Genomic DNA, 25,137 nt, shown 5'->3' with positions numbered 1-25,137 from the left:
ATGTATGTGGGCGTATATTTTGACAATTGTCACAGAATACTGGATATATTTGGAAATCGGTGGTTTCGAAGGCTCATTCACCCATTTTATTTCTCTCAGGTATCCAAATAAACTAGAATTTTAAGAGCCGGTGACGTCATATTTAGACATTATTTAGATTAATTTAATAAAAAAAAAGTTTTAGCTGACTAACGGAAAATAAAACTATGTATGTCGTTTTGTAATTTACGCATGGGAACACTGAGTGAAACTTCAATTACTCAAGAAAAAAATTCCCATTTCCAATATATCTCATGCCGTATAAGCACTTGCATACTGTTCGTAAAGTAGGTAGACACATTAGTCAGATTGAAACCTCTTTGCCGAACTTAGAATTGCAAAATAGTGCTTTATAGCACTCCCGGATGCTGTTTGATACAAAGAAAAATATCTTATTTCGATGTTCTCGAAAAGTATCGGAGGCTCAGACATCTATCACAGTATCGAGTCTGAGATTTTATCTTGCACTTTATTTTATTTAATCCTTTGTGGTAAAACAGAAATGCCAAAAATGTTCAAAAATAGAATGTTAATAGAATAGATTAGTACCAATGTTTACTTTGAAATTTTTTCTTGAACATTCATACCCTTCGTTGTAAGTTGACTTACTTATTAATATATTTAGTTTATTGGAGATGTTGACTCTTTCGAAATATTATATAATAAAATATATAATATGTACATATTTCCACAGTGTAACCGATATGATGAGATGCTGTAATTAATCATTAAAAGACATATATGTATCATCGTTTTCTAATTTGAGTCGCTCTCCTTTTAAATTAAAAATATACTTTATTTGTGGCGTAAACATTTGGAAATACGACAGAAAAAACGAATGAAGTAAACCTATAATAAAACGAAACGACAAATCGATATTCTTGAATTCGAAGTTGTGGCTTCCACTTGATTTTTAAACAAAATAAATCTCTCAAATGTTCACTTCAAAGGGCCTTATTTAAATATTCGACGCCGGCTTTATAGTTGTAGCGTACCTACGGAATGAATGTTGATGTACTTTTGTTTCCCCCGGGGAGGCTCATCAGACTCAGAGCGACTTCAGCTAGAACTCATTTTATTTAAAGTTACCAACTAGCCGGGGGCAAATGATTTGTCATGTAAGTTATCATTAGCTATTTTAAGAACAAATTAGGTTATTTAAATACTATATGTTATTATATAATTAAGATGTTATAGCTATTCGGTATGATCTTGGTTGAAATTAAAATATTTTGAATTTGTGTGAAGGTTATAGCTTTTTTAGTGATTTCATTTATAAGATAACATGACGAAAAGTAAGTGATCTTATTTGATCGGAACTCAATTAATTGCAAAGACGCATCCTACCATAGGATCGCACGTTTCTGTGGTGTCCGTAATTAAAGAGTACCAAGAAGAGGAATTAAAATATAGAACCAATTTATTATGATTGATGATTATTATGATTTATAATACTAAGAAAAATGAATTTATAGACATTCGGTGCCGTCACATTAAAGATATAGAAATGAAGAGACGACAATTGACGGCAGTATTGTTAGTGAAAATATAATACAGAAAGAAGCAGGTAGTTAGCTATAGTGGCAGATCTATCTAACTATTATGACCGTCATAAAATTGAAGGCATCGTTATTTGACGTCATTCTTAAATAACATATGTTTAAGAATGCCAAATACGGGCCTACGTACGTGTTCACTAACGATTTACATGATGAAAGAATAGTATCAAGTAATAAGAAGCAAAACCACTGTAATTTTTTGGCTACTGTTGTTGTGTTAAATAGCTCATGATCCACCCGGTATTAAGCGATCACCGGCGCTTATGGACCTAAAAATATAAATGCCATCAACCTCTCCGAGACCCGGCCGAAGTCTGTCATCGGAATAATTTGATGGTGAAGTGTCGTGAGCTGGCACTGGAATATGACATTCTCTGTTATTATATTATGAAATAGTTGATATAAAAAATATGGTAAAAAGAAGTATAAATAAAAATTTGACAAAATACTTTCAAAGTGTAAACAGCTAAAAATTGTTTTTGTTTTTTGTTTTAGATTGGATGGATAAATGGCGCCCCGTAGCTTTTCCTAGGCTTGGCAGGACAGGGCGAGCAAGGGCTCAGTCAGGAGGAGTGGGATTTGCTAACAGCTGCCTGAGCGTCTTAAAAATATCTAATTATGCGAAACATTATAATATACTGAGAGATGGATCCCGTTAATAAGTACGGTACGAATTAACCATCATGACCAAAAGTTGAACCGAACTTCGATTATATTGAGCTTAGACGCGCTCTACCTTGAAATATGGGTAATACCTGACTACCGGGTCGAGCATTTCATTTAAATAACAAGATGGAAACTTCCGGAAACTAATTTTATCAAGACATTAGTAGATGCGGGACCGAGTTCAGTTTCAAAACCCTTTGAAGTTAATAATTTTCAAGTAACTAGCATAGAACACGAATAGATAAAACATTTGTTAACATTTATGACAGTTGTGTTTATATTGATTGCAAAAAATATATAATTTAAATAAAATCACATGAGAAGAGCCAACCTTGCGAGGTAAAAAAACATAAAAATCGGTTCACCTAGAAAAAAGTTGTGAGTAATACACATAAAAAAAACACTCGAATCGACCACTTCTTGCTTCTTACGAAGCATTTAAAATATACAGTAAAAGAAAACTTAAATCTCCTTTTGTATTCATGTTGAATTTTAATTTTATTATGTTATATGGAATATACCTCTAAAAGTTCTTAGAACTTCCGAATAAACATAAGCCACTCTAATTATACAGTACGCCATAAGGTTGGCTTGTAAATAATTCATTAGAATCATATTAAAGGTGTGTTACTTACTTTCTTGGGTTTCCCATTCTTCCTGAGGAGTTTCGCGCAGCAGAGTCCTCTGGTGTCGGGGAGGGGAGCAGGGGGGCGGCGTGACCAGCACAGTCGCTGAGGGCTCGCCTCCGCCTCGCTACGTACCTCCTCTTTATCTTCACACATTACCACTACACCCTAACCACCCCGCTAACCTTACACGACCAACGAAAAATCACAACCTAAAAGATATCGATGCTTTATGAGAACCGCTGGCATTGTTTCCCCTCTGTAACTGCGACGGTGGATCGATAAAACTATCTCTCTCTCTAATATATCGCAGGAATTGTGATGCTTTGTCGAATCGGCTTACTCTGACTTATTTACAAAAGCAAAGATTCTCTTAAAGGCTTGCTAGAAAGAATAAGTTCGATTGTTAGATTTTTTTTGTAATGACCAACCGAAATTAATTTTACTACGTTATTTCTAATAAGAGTGGGTTCAACGTCCGATAGAACATCTGAAACAAACAAAAAAACAAATATTATTGTAGAATTCACATTGTACATTCGTATCGATTACTGATGTCATTTTTATCCGTAATTAACAAATTAACCACTTATTTCGCCTTATTAAACTAATTACGGATCGTGTACTGAAAAGTTTTGCGTGTGACACACACGCGTGTCGTTTCAGCAGACAATAACCAACTTCGGAGCTCGATAATACTTTAACAAAGCCGGCCTCGAAATGAACTTAGACTAATTTCCATGTAATTTGTGTTCTTATTCGGGATTTGGCAGTGAGTCGTAAAGTAAAAATGTTACTTGTAGACCGCGGAGTCCCCGACTTGATGAATATTAAACACAACACGAATAATGAATGCCGCAACTTGCTCGACATAATTACAGGAGACTCATTGAATTCTTTGAACAACCGCGACGGAGACTGGTTGAAATTCTCTTGAACATTTTTTTGTATTGCACTTTAATGATACTAATATCTATATTTTTTGCCTCATTGATTTTAAATAATATATTTATGTTAAACCTAACGATCAGAAAGTATAATCAGAAAGAATAAAACAACTCGATTTTTTTAATTTAGCTTTGCCGAGGTGTAAATACGAAAACCAAATCATTCAGAAAACTTCTAAATACTAATTACCCTAATATTTGTTAAAAACAATCAACACATATATGTAGATGAGTTAGCTAGCAAGTCGTAAGAAAAGCGTAGACGCAATAAGCATTAGATACGCTTATTGCAAAGAATAAAACTGCAAAATGTCCGAATATATTCACGTCTTGGTTTGCATAGGTTTCAGGAGCTAACTACTGGCCCCGAGTAATGAACTGTCACATGAAGAAGAAGATGTAGCTTCATACCCTACAAGCCGTTTCAAATGTTGACTGCAGAAGTAAAATGGACTGACTGTATTAACCCATACACGATAACAAAAATCCTCTACCAGTAAATCTGTTTCCGATGTAAAAGAACTACCTAAATATTTAACAAAAAACGTAGAAAATCTACCTTTCATATAAACTAAAGAAAAGTTCAATTTAGAATCTGAAAAAACAGGTAGGTACCTGTAGACAGGCACGTACGTGTATATATATATATATATCCGTAGTTTCCATCACAGTTCTGGATTCATTCCAACAGCTAATATCCCATTCTGTTTGTCTTTCGAAGCAATAAAATGACTTTTATGCAAATCATACGAATTCTATACATTTTTGATGAGCCACCGCAGACGCATCGTGGCTTAATTAATAAGTACATTTTTCCATCAAAACTTTCTAAAATTTGAGCTGTCAAAATGTTTTTCTTTGTGGTATTTCACGCGACAATGTTTTGTTGTAAATGTGCCGCTACGTTTTGCTTATATTGTGTTTTTTTTTCTTGAAGATTGTGCATTATAGCGTGTAATTAAATAGTGATGTGTTTGAATAAAAAGTTTTTAAAAAAGATTAAAGTTTTTGAGCGACTTGAAAACAAAGAAAACAAGCTCGCAATTACAAATATTGGAGAAAAGATAATTTTGTAACGTATCCGTAAATACTTTCAAAAAGCTTCGCCTCGTGCTAAGATTGAATGCCATCATTCATCTTGAAATAAGATTTAGAAATCTCAACTGTATTGTTTGTACTGTACTGTCACCCTGCCTATTTCTGCCGTGAAGCAGTATTGTGTTTCGGTTTGAAGGGTGGGGCAGCCGTTGTAACTATACTTGAGACCTTAGAACTTATACACCTTGAGATATATGTTCTAAGGTCTCAAGTATAGTTACAACGGCTGCCCCGCCCTTCAAACCGAAACACATTACTGCTTCAAATTGACTGGATGTTCGTACCTATCCGAGCGAACTCACAACACTAACGTGTAACAAATACCACAAACGTATAAGAAATAATTAGTTTATGCAGACTTCATTTTTTTTGCACGATTCAATTCCTTCGCATTGTACATTTTTCGTGAATACTTTTACATTTTCTGAGATTCCATTCTTTATCCAACTTACAAATACTAATTTAAATTACTGGTGGTAGGATCTCTTGTGAGTCCACGCGGTAGGTACCACCGCCCCGCCTATTTCTGCCGTGAAGCAGTAATGCGTTTCGGTTTGAAGGGTGGGGGGCAGCCGTTGTAACTATACTTGAGACCTTAGACCTTATATCACATAGGTGGGTGGCTCATTTACGTTGTGGATGTCTATGGGCTCCAGTAACCACTTAACACCAAGTGGGCTGTGACCTCGTCTACCCATCTAAGCATTAAAAACAAAATTGAATTTTTAAATAGAAAATTAATTTTTTTAAACCTGGAATAGTAAACGACTAAAACTCCAATGGCATTCATATTCATTAATTATATGATGTCTGAATTCTAAAAACACTCAAGGACTCCCTTCTCCGCCCTAGGCTTCCCGTCTCGTCGTATAAACAGGTTTTTATTATAAAAATCCAGCGCTTTTCGTTCAAATACACGAGTGCACTTGTCGGCGCTTAAACAACATGGAAATGAGCTTGAAAGCGAATTAGCTGCACGTGCCCTAATACATTTATTTACTTTAAAATATAACGAGTGATTCAATTAGGAACAGAAAAATTGCTAAGGATAGTAATTAATTTAAGATTTAAAACAAAACAGATTAACTGGTGCGTATGAAAGATGATCGAATGAGTATTAGAGTAACTAAAATAAATATGTAATTATAACAGAATCTGTTATTAAGACGGTACGAATTTATCCATTAAAATGAATAACGTGTTGTCAATATGCGGTAGTTCAGTAGTTTGATAGTACTGTTTAATTTATTCGTAATTACGAGCGACATTAATCATTTACAATCAAATGGCTAATGAGCTCGTCTTCGGGTAGATGAAAATTAAAAAAAATTAAGATAAGAATAAAAAAATAAAAAAATAAACTTGAAAAAAGACTTGAAGAAGCTCACTTTTATTGTTCGTTGTATTTATATTTAAAACTAGCTGACCCAGCAGACTTCGTAGTGCCTCAATCGATAAATAACAGACCTAAAGCTTTGTATAAAATAAACTTAAAACAAACGAAAAGAATCCGTCCGACGGGGGTCACATCAAAGGAAAAACAAAATTGTTATTATTATTTAATTTTGAGCATTTTCATATTTATTTTACCTTTTAAACTTTCTCTGGAGTTCCACAAATAATTCAAGACCAAAATTAGCCAAATCGGTCGAGCCGTTCTCGAGTTTTAGCGAGACTAACGAACATCAATTCATTTTTATATATATAGATATGACTTCATCTTACCAAATCATTAGAAGATACTCAGGTACATCAACGATCACGCACGGCGTTTAATAAAAAGATAAGAATGTGTTCGTGGAAACTTCGTTGCAAAGTTTGACGTAGCGAGTTCTACGGGCTACACCGCCGGGTGTGCGCTACGCAGAGCTACGACTGCTCTGAACTGAAGCCATTTTAACTGAGCCTTATATTACCCACAGCCTCCCAGCCCATCCTCCCCTTTGAACGCAGCCTCCCCAAGCCATTGATGTTGATCTACGAAGAAACTGTTCCTTTTCGAAATGACGGCTGTGCGTGAATATTAAGGGTTTTATTTCTTTTAAGTGTAGTTGTTATCTTTTTAGAATATTTAGATCTTTCAAAATTGAAATCTGAACTTAATTTATTGTTTCATTGTGTGAACCTAAAACGATTGATTATAAATTAATTATAATGGTTCATTGATTGAAACGATAAAATCATCATTTCTGAAATATACATTCGTTCGATTGGTTCCGATCGGGCTTAGGTAGGATAGGTCTTCCTTAGGAAAATTTCTTTCTCACATTTCAAATTGAGTATATGACTAACATAAGGACTAGAGAGTATGTTTAATTAATTAATTAACTGATATTCTGACCCTCCAAGTGATCTGTTTGTTGACATACAGCTACATAGTTTGTAAACGTGTGAATTTATTTCATTCTCGCTTCTGACTTACACTGACATTGAAATTGATGATTGTTGACCAGAAGATTAACACTCTAACGCTGTTAATCGTAAAAGCTTAAGACATATGTATACTAACACAAAACTAAGATTTTAAAAATCTTTCTTTCAGATATAATTAATTTATAAGATAACTCTACACAAGAAGTAATAGAGTTAAAGTAAGATGCCATAATGAATTAAAATTATGGAATCATGCCTGAGATCAATTTTATATATTCGTATATCCTCTGTGAGTTTGTTTTTTTTTTTTGACACAGCCCTTTTTTGATTAATAGAGAACGCCTAGTATCGCCCCCTGTTCATAAAAAAAAAGTTAAACGAATATACAAAGATGTATATAGTGGCGAACTTCAAACAACAATTGTAAAACGCTCATAGAAAAAAAAACCCAATTTTGTATAATGATTTTCGTCATTATTTATCCCTGATATAGAACAATCTTATCTTACACTACTCTTTTTGACTTTACAAGTAGTTAGAAATTACATGTTATACTTCGTACTCCTTTAAAAAAATTTTTTGTTCTTCTGGTTGAACATATGAGCTCACGGGCTCTTGTGGTTTCCAGAATGATTTGAGACTGTCTGTTAGTTATTCAAGTGCCATCATAGTACTGTAGCAGAAATAGGTATGGCTTTAGTGCTACCGTATGGACTCTCAAGACGTACCAGTAAAAATCGTCTGTCCCAAATTTAATTGACTACATATCGGCATTTACTAATACAATGTCCTAATAATAAACTAAAATACCAACCATGATATATGTGCTCTTAATATATATAGAAAATATTGGATTCCGGTGAGTGTTGGGTAAACAATAGGGTAAAGAATGTCATAACTTAAAGGGGCGGAAATATTAGTTGTACGTACTTATATTTAATATTGAGCGATTTTTTCTCGAATAAAGCAAAATTTGGTTTTTTTTTATTTATTACTTAGATGGATGGACGAGCTCACAGCCCACATGATGTTAAGTGGTTACTGGAGCCCATAGACATCTACAACGTAAATGCGCCACCCATCTTGAGATATAAGTTCTAAGGTCTCAGTATACACGTCATCTCGGATCCTCCTGATCCACTAACGGTGCTTTTAGGTACTTCAAGCACCGGTCACCGTTCTCGTCGAACCCGTCGCTTGCGACGAAGGGCTCGACGAGTAAATTAACTCTCAGACACAGCCCACTGAGTTTCTCGCCGGATCTTCTCAGTGGGTCGCGTTTCCGATCCGGTGGTAGATTCTGCGAAGCACGACTCTTGCTAGGGTTCGTGTTAGCAACATCGTCAGGTTTGAGCCCCGTGAGCTCACCTACTAAAGTTAAGGCTACGCTGAAATAGCCGCTAGGGCTATCAGCTTAGGTAGGAAAAAAAAAAAAAAAAAAAAAAAAAAAGTCTCAGTATAGTTACAACGGCTACCCCACCCTTCGAACCGAAACGCATTACTGCTTCACGGCGGAAATAGGCGGGGTCGTGGTACTTACCCTTGCGGACTCCCAAGAGGTCCTACCACCAGTAAATACAACCAGTTATAATTTGATTCAATCGCTACTAAACTTAATAATTATTGTTTGATTACTGTAAAATTGATGCTCCTTCACTGATTCATCGTTATTACTAGCCCACTGAGTTTCTCGCCGGATCTTCTCAGTGAGTCAAGTTTCCGATCCGGTGGCCGATTCTGCGAAGCACTGCTCTTGCTAGGGCTAGTGTTAGCAACACTTCCGGTTTGAGCCGCGAGAGCTCACCTAGTGGAAGTCATCGTGGCCTAAAGTCTGGTGCATTTGTATCTAGCGATACAACGATGTTCAAATCCCCCAGGCTGGGTACCAATTTTTTAATGAAATACGTACTTAACAAATGTTCACGATTGACTTCCACGGTGAAGGAATAACATCGTGTAGTAACCCGCGTAATAAATCTAACTCACAAAATTATAATTTGCCTAATTACCGGTGGTAGGACCTCTAGTGAGTCCGCACGGATAGGTATCACCGCCCTGCCTATTTCTGCAGTGAAGCAGTAATGCGTTTCGGTTTAAAGGGTGGGGCAGCCGTTGTAACTATACTGAGACCTTAGAACTTATATCTCAAGGTGGGTGGCGCATTTATGTTTTAGATGTCTATGGGCTCCAGTAACAACTTAGCAGCAGGTGGGCTGTGAGCTCGTTCACCCACTAAGCAATAAAAAAAATACGCTAGGGTAAAGCTGCAATAGCCTCTCAAGGCTGTCGGCATAGGTAAAAAAATTAAGTTATTATTATTGAATTGATCGGTGAAATTTTAAAATCTAAAAAATAAAATTATATTTTGTTATCTGCGACTCATTTTGATATTTTGTAACAAATTCTAAGTTTTAAATGTCTTTTTCCAGCTCCAAGTCCAACATAAATTGAACTACCTTCTTTGGACAGATAATTTTTACGTTTTCGGGGCAGAGAACGTGCTCTCGACACATAAATATTTTTACTGTCTAAGGAATAGCAGTTACACTTTGTGGAAGAGGAGGTTTCTTCATCTTCTTCACAATACTTGTTTAGTGGAAAACAAAAAGGGTATATCTTCTATCGAGCGGATCAAACAGCTCGATAGAGTGATGGTCCCAATGTTATTTTTCGGAACTAGTATATTTGCAAACTTATTCTATTATTGTTCTATGTTAGCTACTGCTACACTTGCATACAGGTTCAGCTGCAAGTTTAGCGTATGTCTTTACGATGTACATTACGCTCTTAAGATTCTAGTTAGATTCTTGGCCTATTGCGAGCAGATCAGAGAATCCTAACAGCAAGGCATGTAGTTGTGCCGGTGTTTTTCGCAGAGCCACTTTCAATAAATTTCCAGCGGATGTAACCTCTCGTGAGTCCGCGCGGGTGGGTACCACCACCCTGCCTATTTTTGCCGTGAAGCAGTAATGCGTTTCGGTTTGAAGGGTGGGGCAGCCGTTGTAACTATACTTGAGACCTTAGAACTTGTATCTCAAGGTGGGTGGCGCATTTACGTTGTGGATGTCTATGGGCTCCGGTAACCACTTGGCACCGGGTGGGCTGTGGGCTCGTCCACCCATCTAAGCAATAAAAAAAATAAAAAAATGTAAGTGAGTGACCTTTTGGACAGTCTGTTTTAACTTCAAATCATGCCCGCTTTAAGAGCCGCTTGATTATCAGAGACAATGTAGAAGTTTGGGTCGTAAATGTTTCATAATTATAAAGTAACATAAATCCTTGTAGGTACTGTGGTGACTTACGCATGGCCTTATTAAATATAAACATGCCGATCTCCACTGTAATTATGATTGGAATATTTACCAAAAATAAAACGTATAATGCCTTTGTCACACATTGTGTATGAAAGTAAGGTTGTCCTACATAGTAATTGTCTGTCCTGATATTAATTGGGATACACGAATATATGAACCTAGTCAGCTTAAGTCACATAATTACGTCGTCAACTATTTATGGTAATGGTATCTTAATCTAGTACCTAACGTGTTCTCTTCGAGTTTGAAGAAGTCAGCTGTGACAAAACCAATAGTGACTTTAAATCTTGAGCCTCAGATTGAGCAGTAATGTTCATTTTGTGGGTTTCTGTATCTTATTTTCTTTTAGTTTAAGTTAATATTTGCGTATATCGTGCTTTTAAAGATATAAGAGTAGAAGTTTTGAAACGTTGGACTAAATTTTTGCTGGGTTTTGTTAGTCAAGACAACGTGAATATTCGTGCTAAGTATGGAAGTATTCACTGTTTTTATATGACACGCACTTGTTTGGTTCATACACAAAGTTTTTGTCATAAGCACCTACACAACTATGGGTTTAAATAAAAAACGGAACCAGAAAATTGAGTAACAGTTTTGGAGATTTACCAAAAAAGCTAATGTAATATTTATTATTTTTTCCTCCCATTCTATATTTGGACTGTCCTCGAATGTATTAGTTATTTTGTTTCCTTGTTATTTAGCGTTTTATTAACATCATTTGTTATAATATTTAAGTCTTCCAGTGACACGCCTGTGATATACGGACAGACGGAAACGACAAAATAATAGTAAGATTTTCGATTTATGTCATCTGCGACTATACATACAACTATACGTATACAGAGCCCTAAAAATATTTTTTACATTTCTAAATAATTACTTACTTGTTATGATTCCACAAAATTATACAAAAAATACCAATGTGTTAATTGTCTGTAAAAACAATACAATTATGAACACAAACATTCATAAGAAAAGTAACGACATACGTAATTCACACTAAATATAATACTAAGAATTCCTTTTTAAATAGCTGTCCCTTTTGAGAAGTAAATATGCAACGGAAAGTGTAAACAAATGTAAATCTAGACGCACATTTGTGACTTACCTTAAGGCTTCCCTCTCTTTTTCCAAACATGTCACATGATTTGTCAAAAGTTTAATATCGCTTGTGAAGTCAAGTACACGCATCTATTAGAAGTTTCCTAAAAACACTTAGAAGTGGTATTAAAAACAGTAAATGTTTGTTTATATTTTAGTTTGGTTAAAACGAAGATATAATATTAACATCATGTTGTTAGGGCGGGCTCGTAGCGCCGACTAGCGGCAGTTGCGCGAATTTAGCACGCTAGGGCGGCGGCGACTGGGGTCCTTCGTTTTGCCGTCCCTGGCCTTTTCTATCTCATTCGCGCACAACACCTTAACACCATACGCCGCGTTACGCAAAAACGATGCTTTTATCAATGACATAGGACGTATAATATTAGAATGAATACGCAAGGTCTCGCCCCTCGCGTAGTGGCCTTGAGTGAGCCTGATGTTTTCATCCCGTGCGCGTAATAAACCGTTTACGAAGGGGACACGAGTGACTTTAGCTGAAGGATTTATGGAGGAATCTCTAAAATTAATTCGGAACAATTGGGCTCTTGCGCGTCACGGGGAGGCTAATCGCTAATATGCCACATTTACGGGAATGATTTCGGTGCATCAATTTAATTATGTGTGAATATAATTTTTTTTGTTTTCTATTCCTAATGTTGAGATAATTAATTAATTAATGTTGTGCGATTCATATTGACTTGAACTGACTGACAAAGTACCTATTAGTATATTGAACAAAAGAAATAGAAAATTTCAAAAATATCGAATTAATAAACTCATCGTAGCGAAGCGTTTATGAATACGTATTGATCATGTTACCGCAATATTATAATAATTAAGCACAGTCTTTGGGATTGCCTAGATCTATGTCACCGAATAAGTAGGTTATAGTTAAGTTTAGCGTCGGAGCGTTACTTTTTTGGAATGAGAGATTACTAGTGGCCCGGAGGCCTCCAAAGGAGACCTGGCAACATGAGGGCAAGTGGTTCGTTTATGAATCTACACCCGATCCGAATCGAGACTCGCTTAGATCCGGCGAGAAACTCAGGGGTTGATTTATGGGTTAGTTTGCACAAACTCTGCAAAGAGTTCGACGAGTACGGTTACCGGAGTGTTAGAGCTGAAGGCGTCTAATGCAAGAGTTATTGATTCCGTAAGGACGTGTCTACGGCATCGACAGTGAGTGGCTCCTGCGTGATCTGGATTCGGGGAGTAATCAGCGGCGGCAACGATAAGACGATTATCATGACGCATAGCCCTATCGAAGTAACGTTCCGATGCTGACTTCAGATGTTTCCGGATCGATTAGAGGCATCAAAAATGTACCGAATAGCTGATGAGTTTTCTTTTTTATTATGAATAATACTAGGTAGTCTAGGTACTACTCATATTCAAGCATCGCACCGGCCGTACTCCTTAAATTATTATGATTTAAACAAAAAACTAAATTTTCTACGGTTTTCGATTAATTCAATAAAAAATCAATTAAAACTAACTTAGACGGGCCGTCGAAAATTTTGTTACCCAGAATAGAAGAAATGCGGCCAAAAACTAGATCGATCTATAAGCTTAGACACTCCAACAAGAATATTCGGCCCGGCAGCCTAGCGAAATATAATTTAGCAAAACTATGATAAAAAAATTAATGATGACCACGCAAAAATATCTGATAAGGTTTACGAATTAAAAAGCTCTTTTGATTTAAATATGTCTGTATAATATCATAAATAACATTATTAACATAAAATGTATTGTGGTTTATTGCGTTTGTGACATACATAACTTATAAATTTAAGCTTCATACATTTACAAACTGGACCAAAATTAAAAGCACCGGCCAATAAACTAATTCCAATAGAACTTTTTTATGGTGCTTACGCTGCATGACCAAATAAATATATTTTTTCATAACTACATAACCTTTATTGTGTGGCTTAAGATATTATTAAAGGTTTACATTACTGTGATAGTGATCGGTTGTTAATTTAATTAAGGGATTTTTTTCTCATTACATTTACGCACAATAGGCACGACAGTGAAGACGATTGTCACATTCTTGTCAGTTTTTTATGGAGATATTTCTGTATAATAATATTCTCGTGTTTTCGAGCCATGTAGAAATGTACGTTAAAGTGATATACAGACAGATTTTCTTGGGTAGGTATTGTATGTGTAAATAATACAAATACGATATTAATAATGCATAAGTAATGGTCGGGTCCACACCGGATAGGAAATGTCTGTACGTTTTCTCACGTGCTCTTTTTTTATCCGTCATTTTAACATGATACCAGAGTCGAAATTTGTCAATTTTACTTAGTACGTAATAACATAGTTTTATAAATATATAAGATGAAAAAAAAAATTATTTCAGAGCGCACGTTCTGTCGGAATGTCAATTTGAATATTGACTGCCATTCGTAATATTTGGTCCGCTAATTGAGGGCTGTCCAGGCTACATTTTTGCAGGTTAAAAAATAAATTACAACATGAACATATATTTTTAAATATCAGATTTCAACGAAAAACCACGGATAATTATATTTGTCTTCTTGAGAGTAAACTGTTTAATAAAACATTTTTTTTAAACGGATTCGTCAGCACATAGATATATGAACACAGACAGCCCTGAATTAACTTGAAACGTAAATAACATTTTATATGTACACCAAAATATAAATTTAAATATGCAAATAATAATAAAACAATTAATTTGAAATTTATCCTATTAACATAGGTTCTAATTTTCCAGATTCATACAATGCTTTAACATCAGAGCCACCTCCCACACAGTTGCCATTTATAAAGACTTGAGGTACCTGTAAATATAATATTATCCAATTATTTATATACTGTTATTAGTAGTATGTACATTTAATGTAGTAGTGAAAGAGTTAAAATATTATTTTTGGTTATTTTTTTTATATATAAACGAAAAAATTTGTTTAAAAATTTTAATTTCCTTTCCTACAAATACATGGGATACGATGGTTTCTAACAAAATGATGTATTGCAAGTTTTTCTTTTTAAATTATTGGTGGTCAGTGTGTTGGGTAGGCAGCAGCTTGGCTCAGCCCCGGGCTTTGCTGAAGTCCATCGACGACGGTAACCACTCACCATCAGGTGAGCTGTATGCTCGTCTGCCTATAATGGCAATTAATTTTTTTTATTAAAATGCAGGTAAACATCTCAGTGTTAGCTTTAGTGATATTATAAAAAATTTTGAAAATGTTTGCAGAAGTGTTTTTGCAATTTTTTGTTTTAAATAGGTAAGTAAATGTAGATAGAAAAGCGGGTAACACCACCCCGCCTTGATATAGAACTGAGTCTTAGAACTAACGTCTATAGAACGAAGTCTTAGAACATGTGACAAAGAGTCAAGACAGGTGACAAACATTTACATTGTTGATGTTTATAGGCTCCTGTAAAAACTTCGTACCAGCTTCTTTACAAGTATAAGCAATAATTTAAAAAAAGAACTGAAAGTAATTTAGTCCATTATCGCAGAGCATTTTGCTTGCTTTATCTAACTACTTATGTCTCATGTCTTCAACTAGATAGTAGATAAGTTAGACATTAATTATCTTTAAGTACTTGTATTAGGTATAAGTGAAAAATAAAACTGACATTTGGGAGTTCTCTGATTTGATAGGTTAAAATAATTTTTTTTTATACATTGTTTCTTCAATTTGTCTAGAATTTTATAACTGTGTATATATATAATGTATATTACATATAAATGAGCACTAAGAGGCATGACATATTGTGTTCTGCCTTGATATCTGAGACTCTTATATATAGAAGTTGAGACGAGGATCAAAACGCAAACCCCGTGGTCTCAAAAAAGAAAAGAATCGACAATAAAGCAATCAAAGAAATTACCAAGTTTTACAGATTAAAAAATATACATTTGTATAGTAATTTCTATTAATTCTTGTCATAACCACATAGTACAGTAAAATAGTGATAAAGAAACCACAGACCATAACCACCTAATGACATACATCATGGAATTTTTTTAAATAGCAATTTAATGTGACCATGATTATTGTCACAAAGAATGTAAATTATTGTAGGTTTACTACCTAACTTTGTGAATTGTTGTTTGGTAAATATTTAATAGAAAATTAGTAAGATATTTATATACTTGACTTGTAGAAGATTAATATTATTATTTTTCAGAGTTGTTTTTAATTTATGTTTTTTTTAAAACTGAAATGTTGCATTCCTAAGGTAGTAATTTGTTTCTTAGCCTCTTTCATTTTTAAGTTAAGCAGCTAAAAGGTTTTTTGTCCAAATCAACCCTCTTTGAAACCACGATCAAGTGATAAACCAGTAAGTGATATATTCATATATTGGGCTCAGACTTTTCAAGACCATTTCGTTTTTTACAGATTTTACTGTACACAATGTGTATTGTAGTTTTTTTTAATGCCATAACAGGCAGACAAGCATACGGACCACCTGATGGTAAGTGGTTACCGTGACTCATGGACAGCATTTAATATAATTAAAAACACATTTGTTTGCAGTGCATCAGTCTAGGGGTTGTTCCATTAACTAGTCAAATTACTTACAGTTCTGAAACCAGTCAGTTGTGCGAGATTATCTTGAATGGTGTTTCCATCATCACGTTCATTCAACTCAATAACTTTAATTGGTTGCTTCACTTTCTCAAAAACCTGAAATTAGTTTGATTTTTTTCAACTTAACACTTATTTTATTATAGCCTTAGGGAAAAGATAGCTTATTAAGCGATGGAACTGGATGTGTTCATATCCTATTGGCAAACACCAATATTTTTATGTACCAATGTTTTATGTAATGATAAAAGATATCTTGTAAAACATCTAACATTTTAAGGCATTAGTTAGGCATAGTACCTAATGACTTTAAAAGTAAGCATAAAACACATGTGGTCACAATATTATTTAATAATCAGTTTCTCCAAATAATGAAGAATTACCAAGAGCATAAAAGTGAAATTATTTCGTCAACTTTCAATAATTTGTTTTTATCCTGTCATAGTTTTTAACAATGTCCACCTATTCTCTTCGTCGATATTATACACTCGGACTAGGTAATTTAAATTGACAAGCTGAAGGCTAAAGCAAAAAAGGACAAGTTAAACAGTTAAATGATTCACCCACTGATTCATCCAAATATTTTGATAGCTGGTCCTTTTTTGCCTTTAGGCACTTTGATACGTTATTGGTATTTTGATACGTTACTGAGTATTACGAGTAGAATTATGACGAAGTAAGTATGACAATAACTTTTAAGAAACAATAATTTTACTTACATCTTTTGCCAGCTTACAGTAAGGACAGTAAGATTTGGAGAACACTACAACTTTGTCTTTGGAGATAGCTTCCTTGATAAACTGTTGAATGTCTATAGATCCGGCCATTTTAGATGAACGCGTAATTTTTCCAGACTGAGAACCCATGTACTGAATTTCGAGATGAAAATATGAATCAGGTTTTTATTTTTTGTAGCAATCACGTCATCGTTTGGGATGCTGCTATTGTCTTTTTTTTTTTTGGTACAATTTTTCCTTATTAGGAAAGACAAGGGGATCTAAGCCCATACAGCCTTGTCTGTTCTATCAAGTAGTAGTAGTAGGGCTTTTCTTAAAGAGAAAGGCAATGGGACTGAGCCATATAGCTAATTCTTAAGTTTTATATTTTTAATATATAATTTTATATTTCAAGGCAAAAAGCCAATTCTTAAGTATTCTTCATTTATCTTTTTCAAATCCATGTAATTTTTTTCTTTCCATTATGTTTCAGTTGAGGGTTGTCGCAATCGTGTTTCTTAAAAAATCCGAGTAAAAAGACAAAATTAGTATTCTCCATTATAAATCTCCAAAAGTAGATTAATATATTCATATATTGGTCTAAAGCTTGCAGGGCACTAACTGCCATAGTCAATTGACTGTTTGTTGTTATTTCGTCAGTTAGGCAGGCAAATAAATCATAACCCATGCATCCAAATGTTTTTTTACAAAAGAACAGAAAATTTATAAATGAAATGGTATTGAATGAACATTATTTTCAAATTTCATGACATGTATTTTATTATTTAAAACGCTCAGCCTACGACAATTATCCATAGATTAATTTCTGATATTATCTAGTATAGTGTTGCTTATGTTAATATGCTCTTTTACTAAAAAAAAAAAAAAAATCATATTTAAGAACACATTTGCAAGTCACTGTCTACACTGTGAGCTATTCTTTTGTTAATATGTAAGTTAAATCATTGATGTTAATCAATGATATCTATCTACACGTCTAACTCTGTGTAATTAACACATGTTAAAAATCTCTTCCAGGTTTATTGATTGATCAGTTGAGCTGGGAGTTAATTGCTAGTTTATTGATTAAGAGTAATATTATATACTTGTTTATTTGTTTTTAGTTTACCTATTATATTAATTGTATTATTTTCATTTTGTTATATTATATTAATAGTGTATGTTATTTAAGTATTATTATTATTATTAAGTTACCATATTATTATGAATAATAATTTATTTAGTTATGAAACATTTTTCTCCTGCTCTTCGTCTGAAAGCAGTTTTTTGAGTGCTGATGATGGCAATGATTCATGTACCTCAATACATCTGCACGATGAGATTTCTGCTGAACTATCCTCATTCCCTAACAACCTAAATATTGCACATGTAAATGTTCAAAGTATTCCTCGTCATTATTCAGATCTTCTGGCATCTATTAGCAGCAATACTCTTGACGCTTTACTGATTTCTGAATCATTTCTTAAACCATCCATTCCATCGGTTCAATACGCAATTCCCGGCTTTGTATTAATTCGTAATGACAGAGTAGGCAAAGGTTGTGGAGGCGTAGCAATCTATTTGCGAAGCGGTATCGAGTTCAGAATTGTAAGTGTGTCTCCATCTCAATATTCTGAATCCGCTGAACATCTTTTAATCGAATTGACACTGCATTACACTAAAATTTTACTAGGTGTTTTTTACAGTCCTAATCTTCGTGTTAATTATTTTGAATGTCTTGATGAATTGCTGTCTAATCACTGTTCTTTGGCCGATCATATTATTGTGATGGGGGATTTTAATACTTGCATGCTGAAGAATGATTTTCGATCTAAGCAACTATTATCTGTTTTAAGTTCTCATAATCTCAGGATATTGCCTGTTTCAGCCACTCATCATTTTCCAAATTGCACTCCCTCTCTATTAGATTTGATGGTATCTTCTTCTAGTAGTATTGACACTCATGGTCAAATAACCGCTTCATTTTCATACCATGACTTGATTTTCTTATCTCTCCGTGTGCGGGCTCCTAAGCGTAAGTCTGAGTTTCTATTTCTTCGCAGTTACAAAGGCATTAACATGGAGGCATTGAGACGTGATGCAGGCTTAATCGATTGGAGGCCGCTATTCAATGAATTGGATATAGATGGAAAGGTAGCATTTTTCACGGAGTCGATTTTAGAATTATACGACCATCATGCTCCCATCAAGCGTGTCAAAATCAAACATAAGCCAGCGCCTTGGTTATCTCCTGAAATTAAGCAATGGATGGCCTGCCGAGATAAAGCTCGAAAGAGGCTAAAACGTCAACCGTCCGAGCGCAATCTAACATACTATAAACTATTACGTAATCGGTGCAATCGTCTATGTCGAGATGCCAAGAGACGTCATTTCCATGAATCTCTCATAAATCGTAAGTCTTCTGATGTATGGAAATTTTTGAAATCCGTAGGCATAGGAAAAGTATCATCTACGTCCTGCGGCGGTCTCGATTTAAACGCACTCAACAAACATTTTTCTACACCCTCTTTCTCAGTTGATCAGTGTCGTAAATCGAGAACTTTGCAAACGTTACTTAATCTCCCTTTGCCTAAACATTCTTCCTTTAAGTTTCAGTCAGTATCGACCAATGATGTTCGTAAAGCTATTTTATCTATTTCTTCCCATGCTGTAGGTAGTGACAACTTGTGCTCTAAAATGCTTATCCCCATTCTTGATATACTACTTCCTTGTTTAACGAACATAATTAACCATTCCTTACAATCTGGATCCTTTCCTATATCCTGGAAATCCGCTAATATTATCCCTTTACCTAAAACCAGCAATCCTTCGTCTTTGTCACATTATCGTCCTATCTCCATACTTCCTTTTCTCTCGAAAGTGTTGGAGCACATTGTTCACAAGCAACTACAAAATTTCCTCCTCTCCAATAATATTCTTGGCAACTTTCAATCAGGTTTCCGATCGGGACACAGCACGGTGTCTGCGTTGCTGAAAGTGACAGATGACATTCGATGGGCAATTGAAAACCAATCCCTAACCATTCTTGTACTACTTGACTTCAGTAACGCATTCAACTGCGTGGATCTCGATATCCTGCTCGGTATTCTTCGATCCCATAACATTACTACTTCTGCCCTAAGGTGGTTTGATTCATATCTTCGGGGCCGTTCACAACGCACACGTCAAAATGAATCCTTCTCAGACTGGGTTGCTGTTGATGCTGGCGTGCCTCAGGGTGGTGTTCTCTCTCCTCTTCTTTTCTCAGTGTTTATTAACACAGTCACTACTTTGATATCCTCAAATTTTCATCTTTATGCAGATGATTTGCAAATTTACCATCACTGCGCACCTAGTGAAATTGATAGAGCAGTCAAGGATGTTAATTGTGATTTGGAAAACATTCATGAATGGGCAACGTCTCATGGACTCTTACTCAATGCCAACAAAACACAGGCCATCATAATTGGTAGTAGATATGCTATTCGTGCATTAAATCATTCTGCAATTGGATCTCTCATATTGAATGGCCAACCAATTGTCTTTAGTGAAACTGTTAAAAACCTTGGCGTTACTTTTAACTCTTTCTTAAGCTGGAATGAGCAGGTTAACAATGTTAGCAGCAAAGTTAACTTTGCATTCCATTCACTCAAATGTCTCCAATATTTTTTGCCTTTGGAAACTAAAATTTCTCTTGCCCAAAGTCTCATTTTACCCATTTTGGACTACGCTGATGCTTGCTACTTGGATGCCACTGAGGAGCTTCTCAATAAGCTTGAGCGTTTGCAAAATTTGTGCATCCGTTTTATTTTTGGTCTCAAAAAATATGATCATATTTCTGAATTTCGCAAAAAGCTCAAGTGGCTCCCAGTCCGTTTCCGCAGAAATACTAGATTGTTGTGCTTCCTATTTAATATCCTACATAATCCTAACTACCCACAATATTTACGTGATCGCTTTACCTATGCCCGTCCCTCCATTGCTCCTTGTAGAACCCACATTAAAACTCTCCTCAATTGCCCTGTTCATAAAACACATGCTTACGCAAAATCGTTTTCTGTACAAGCAGTTATACTTTGGAATTCCCTCCCCCCAAGCATACGAGCGTGCAAAACCATAGCAGCATTCAAGAAATCTGTTAAGGAACATTATTTATCCTTACCATCTTAAATAAATTATATATATTTGTATAATGTATTATAATATAAAGTAAGTATATGTGTGTATGTTATATATATGTATGTGTGTGTGTGTGTGTCTGTATTTGTATGTATATATATTGTTTTGTATCTTTTAATATGTATATATTATTATATGTAATGTTTACTGTATGCACTAGGTTTGTGTTCTTAATTCTTCTTTCCTTTTGCGGGCCTACTGGAAGAGATTTCAGCATGAAATAAGTTGTGCCCTTGTACTCTGTATCCTTATTGACGTGTCTTTTCTAACAGCTGTGTGTACAAAATAAAAAATATGAAATGAAATGGAATCAAATAGAGAAAAATTAGGCGAAATAGCTTTATGGGAATTACCTGTAAGTTTAATGTTTTTTTCTTTACGCGCACCGTTACCAAAAAATAAACAATTGAGAAACTATTATTATCACATGCTTAAACTTAAATTAAATTAACAAAATGAAATAATTTACAAAAGGTCTTTCTTCATTTCGTGAATTCCCAAAAAAAAAACGAATGCTGCTCTGTATATCTGCTTTCATTTGTTTCTTTCATAGAGGATAGAACTAAAGAGATATTGCTTAAGGAACAAGTAAAAAAATTGTCCACGTGTAAAAAGCAAGTTATTTATAATAACGCTGGTGTAGCAATTGGAAATGGTATGATTAAAGCATTTTTAAATGTTTGGGTGTGATGAATTGCAGTAAAGGCTATGTTCCGAGGCTCGCAGTCTATGAGCACTGTTCAGTGCTCTTACTGGGGAGAAATTCGTTTCGCAGTATACAGTTTGACAGTATACAGTCGCAGTATCCCAGGAAATACCATAAATGACATTATAAACCGTCGCCATTTTTCTACTGTGAATACTAGAGGTGTTTTCGAGGTAAGATGCTCTCAGTGCTTTGATCACGTGATCCCTTTTACCGTGCCTAACCAAATTTCAATAATTCGGTTATTAGGTTATTATACATTAAATTGCTTGAAAAACAATATTTTCTTTAACTAAAGAGTACACTTAAATTTTCTATACGATTACGTAACTAAATTTAATCAATATTTTTTTGGTGTGATAACAACGTCAAAAAACCTTGATGATAGTATATACAGTGTATACCGGTAAAATGGGGCGATTAGGGATTGAAAGGCGAATCGGGAAAAAACCGGGAAAATCTTTCGACGCTCAATATAAGTTTTATATTCGTTGCAAAATCTTCAATTTTTTTGTAGTTTAATAGTAGAATGTTGAAAGTTCACAAAACAACTCTGAATATGCATGATAATAGCTGCTAACTTATAAAAAATCGCGTTTCAAATTAACTTCCTGTGGTGGTAATTATTTTAGTGCTAGAAACTTTGCTCTCTTTTATTTATTTGATAATAATAGAAGACGACTATGATTTATAAACGTTATTTAGTGTTTGAACCAGCATATATATTAAAGGTAAGTCTCAGTTGTTATTGGTTTTAATGTATTTGATTAAATAAAAATACATGTAAAAATCTGTTGTTTTTGGGGATATTGGGGACGTCTTAGGTACAAATAACAACGCAAAAGGGGTCAATTGGGATGAGAATACGTGAAATGGAAACGACCTAAGTATAAATAGGTACAGGTTTGTAGGGTTGTCTATGTAGTTATAACAATATTTTTTAAATTTGTTGGTAAAATCTGGTTTATCGAAGCGAAATTGGGAATAAGTCTTTAGTTGAAATAGATAAGCAATCTAATATAAGTAAGTCGATTTTGCAGAGACATGTAACAAGATCAATGAAATCTCAAGGTGGACAAAAATGTCTAAGTAATAAATACATAATAAAATATTTAATATTTGTTCAGAGTGGGGGTATTCATCTGATTAATCCATGGAATAACCGATACACCTAATCTCTCAACCCAGATAGAAATATCAGCACTGTCGATTGCACCTATAATTGAGGTGATGTCTGCCATGTACTTTTGTCAGTTTTAAATTTTTTTTTATTGTAGATCACTTTGTTGGTGCAACTAAATAAATAAATAAATTAAAACTATATATAAAAATAAAAGTAGTGCCAACCCTAGCAAATTTCTCATTTCGTCCCAATTAACCGCAATTTTTGGGTAAATAGGGATTACACCTATTTTTGCATTTTTTGCTTAAACTGGAATGCTAGTTGCATAATTTTAAATTAGACAACAAAGATGCCCCCAAGACTCAATCATTTTGATCCTGATGTAGCATTATATACATCAACAACTACCTTAAAATTGCTCATAAAGTTGGAATTTGTCCCTAATCGCCCCATTTTACGGTATGTGTTCTGTTCCTTGTTAAAAAGTTACTAGTTTGACTAATTATAAAGGAATGGCTCGCAGTCATAGACTCATACTTCAGTGCTCGCAGTGTACTAAATTGACGTCACACCTTACAGTGCTCGCAGTGCAAATCGGAACATTTTTTTAATTTTTTTTATATTGCTTAGATGGATGGATGAGCTCACAGCCCACCTGGTGTTAAATGGTTACTGGAGCCCATAGACATCTACAACGTAAATGCGCCACCCACCTTGAGATACAAGTTCTAAGATCTCAGTATAGTTACAACGGCTGCCCTGCCCTTCAGACCGAAACACATTATTGCTTCACGACAGAAATAGGCAGGGTGGTCGTACCGACCCGCGCGGACTCACAAGAGGTCATACCATCACATAGCCGAAATGTATTAGTTTAAGGCGCTGTTTTTTAAATCTTTCCATTTGCTAATTTGGCACCACCTTGTCTCCCTTTCAGCAGACACTTTTTAATATACTGAGATATTACTTCTTATTTCTACCCTCCATAGTTTTGCTGCAAAAAGGAACCAAAAAGGTGTAGTGGTAAGTGACATGGTCACTACACAAGGGGGTCGCGGGTTCGAATCCCGCCAACGGAAGATATTTGTATGATAAATATAAATGTCTTTTCCAGGGTTATGGATGTATATTAAATATATGTATGTGTATAACAAAAATCTTACATTTATATCCGTTATCTGGTACCTGTAACACAAGCTCTTTACGAACTTATCACGGGACCAGTTAACGTGGCGTGATTGTTAGTAAATATTTACTACTCAAATAAACTAACGGATTATTCAATGGACTTTGACATTACAGTACACGACACTGCAAAGAAGTATTGAATGTACCTATTAGGTACATGCTTATAATAAAAAACACGATGAACACAAATCAATAGGCCCTTTTATATTGTTGGAATTGTATCGTAAAAATCTTCTTCACATACAATTCTCTTTTGAAAAAAACCTATTTCTAATTACATCAACATGCAGTTGTAAAGCTATACCACATTACTGCCATTGGTTTGTGGTGAGTGTCACAACATCTAAGCCAGTCGCGCAATAGTGCAGTATTACTAATGCCCTCCAATCTTGCAGCATAAAACGGGACTATCAAGTTATGCACCGTTAACTAATTACATGCTTCCGTGACATCGATGTATACGAACTCACAAAATAAGCAATTAATAGTAAACTAAATAGTACTCGCAAGATTGTAGAAAATATACCGTTGAGTATCACACGGAATTGTGCTCGTGGTCCAGACGATATTACGGTATGCTTTTGTGATGGCCTATTGTGCACCTGAACGCGTAGGAACTACCATTAAGCATAAATGTGAATGCGAATCAGTTAAATATTCCGGTTTGAAGGATATACCGTATGTAGAGTTTAGTGTTGTAAGCCTTAAAAATAAAATTACTAACTAGGTAGTTGTACTGATTTTGTTTTTCTGGAAGTTACACGTTTCTGTGATTTATCACAGCGTCACCTCTTTTCGTGCATGGAGCAAAATATGGCTAAGCGATTTAAAAACTGAAAGAAGAGAATTGACAGTTAAATTATCCGAGTTTCAAATTCGTATATGGCAATCCCCAACCATATTTTTGAATAAATAGAAA

At 34.8% G+C, this 25,137-nt stretch overlaps 2 protein-coding genes across 3 annotated transcripts in view; both read right to left on the bottom strand.

Moving 5' to 3' along the window:
- The window catches only part of LOC101736686 (uncharacterized), a 61,877-nt gene extending 49,937 nt beyond the window's left edge, over nucleotides 1-11,940 (bottom strand). The window contains exons 1-2 of one of the 2 annotated variants that reach the window (XM_004931793.5): nucleotides 11,731-11,940; nucleotides 2,900-3,380 (exon numbers count right to left, since the gene is read on the bottom strand). In XM_004931793.5, the coding sequence (XP_004931850.3) occupies nucleotides 2,900-3,046 (147 nt within the window). In that variant the 5' untranslated portion in view covers nucleotides 3,047-3,380; nucleotides 11,731-11,940. Of the gene's footprint in view, nucleotides 1-2,899; nucleotides 3,381-6,660; nucleotides 6,795-11,730 lie in introns of those variants that run through there. The other variant, XM_021351672.3, reaches the window with a different exon arrangement.
- Nucleotides 11,941-13,892: 1,952 nt separating this feature from the next.
- Nucleotides 13,893-17,244, bottom strand: LOC692940 (glutaredoxin; the record flags this gene model as incomplete). The annotated part of the gene is given in 3 exon segments (NM_001046781.1): nucleotides 13,893-14,542; nucleotides 16,301-16,405; nucleotides 17,026-17,244. Coding segments are annotated over 3 exon segments (351 nt in total). The 3' UTR covers nucleotides 13,893-14,443.
- Nucleotides 17,245-25,137: the final 7,893 nt, after the last annotated feature.

The sequence above is a fragment of the Bombyx mori genome, chromosome 3 (assembly GCF_030269925.1).
Source record: "Bombyx mori chromosome 3, ASM3026992v2".
NCBI classification, from domain to species: domain Eukaryota; kingdom Metazoa; phylum Arthropoda; class Insecta; order Lepidoptera; family Bombycidae; genus Bombyx; species Bombyx mori.
Note: the sequence above shows the minus strand (reverse complement) of the source record. Positions and strands in the feature narration are given on the sequence as shown.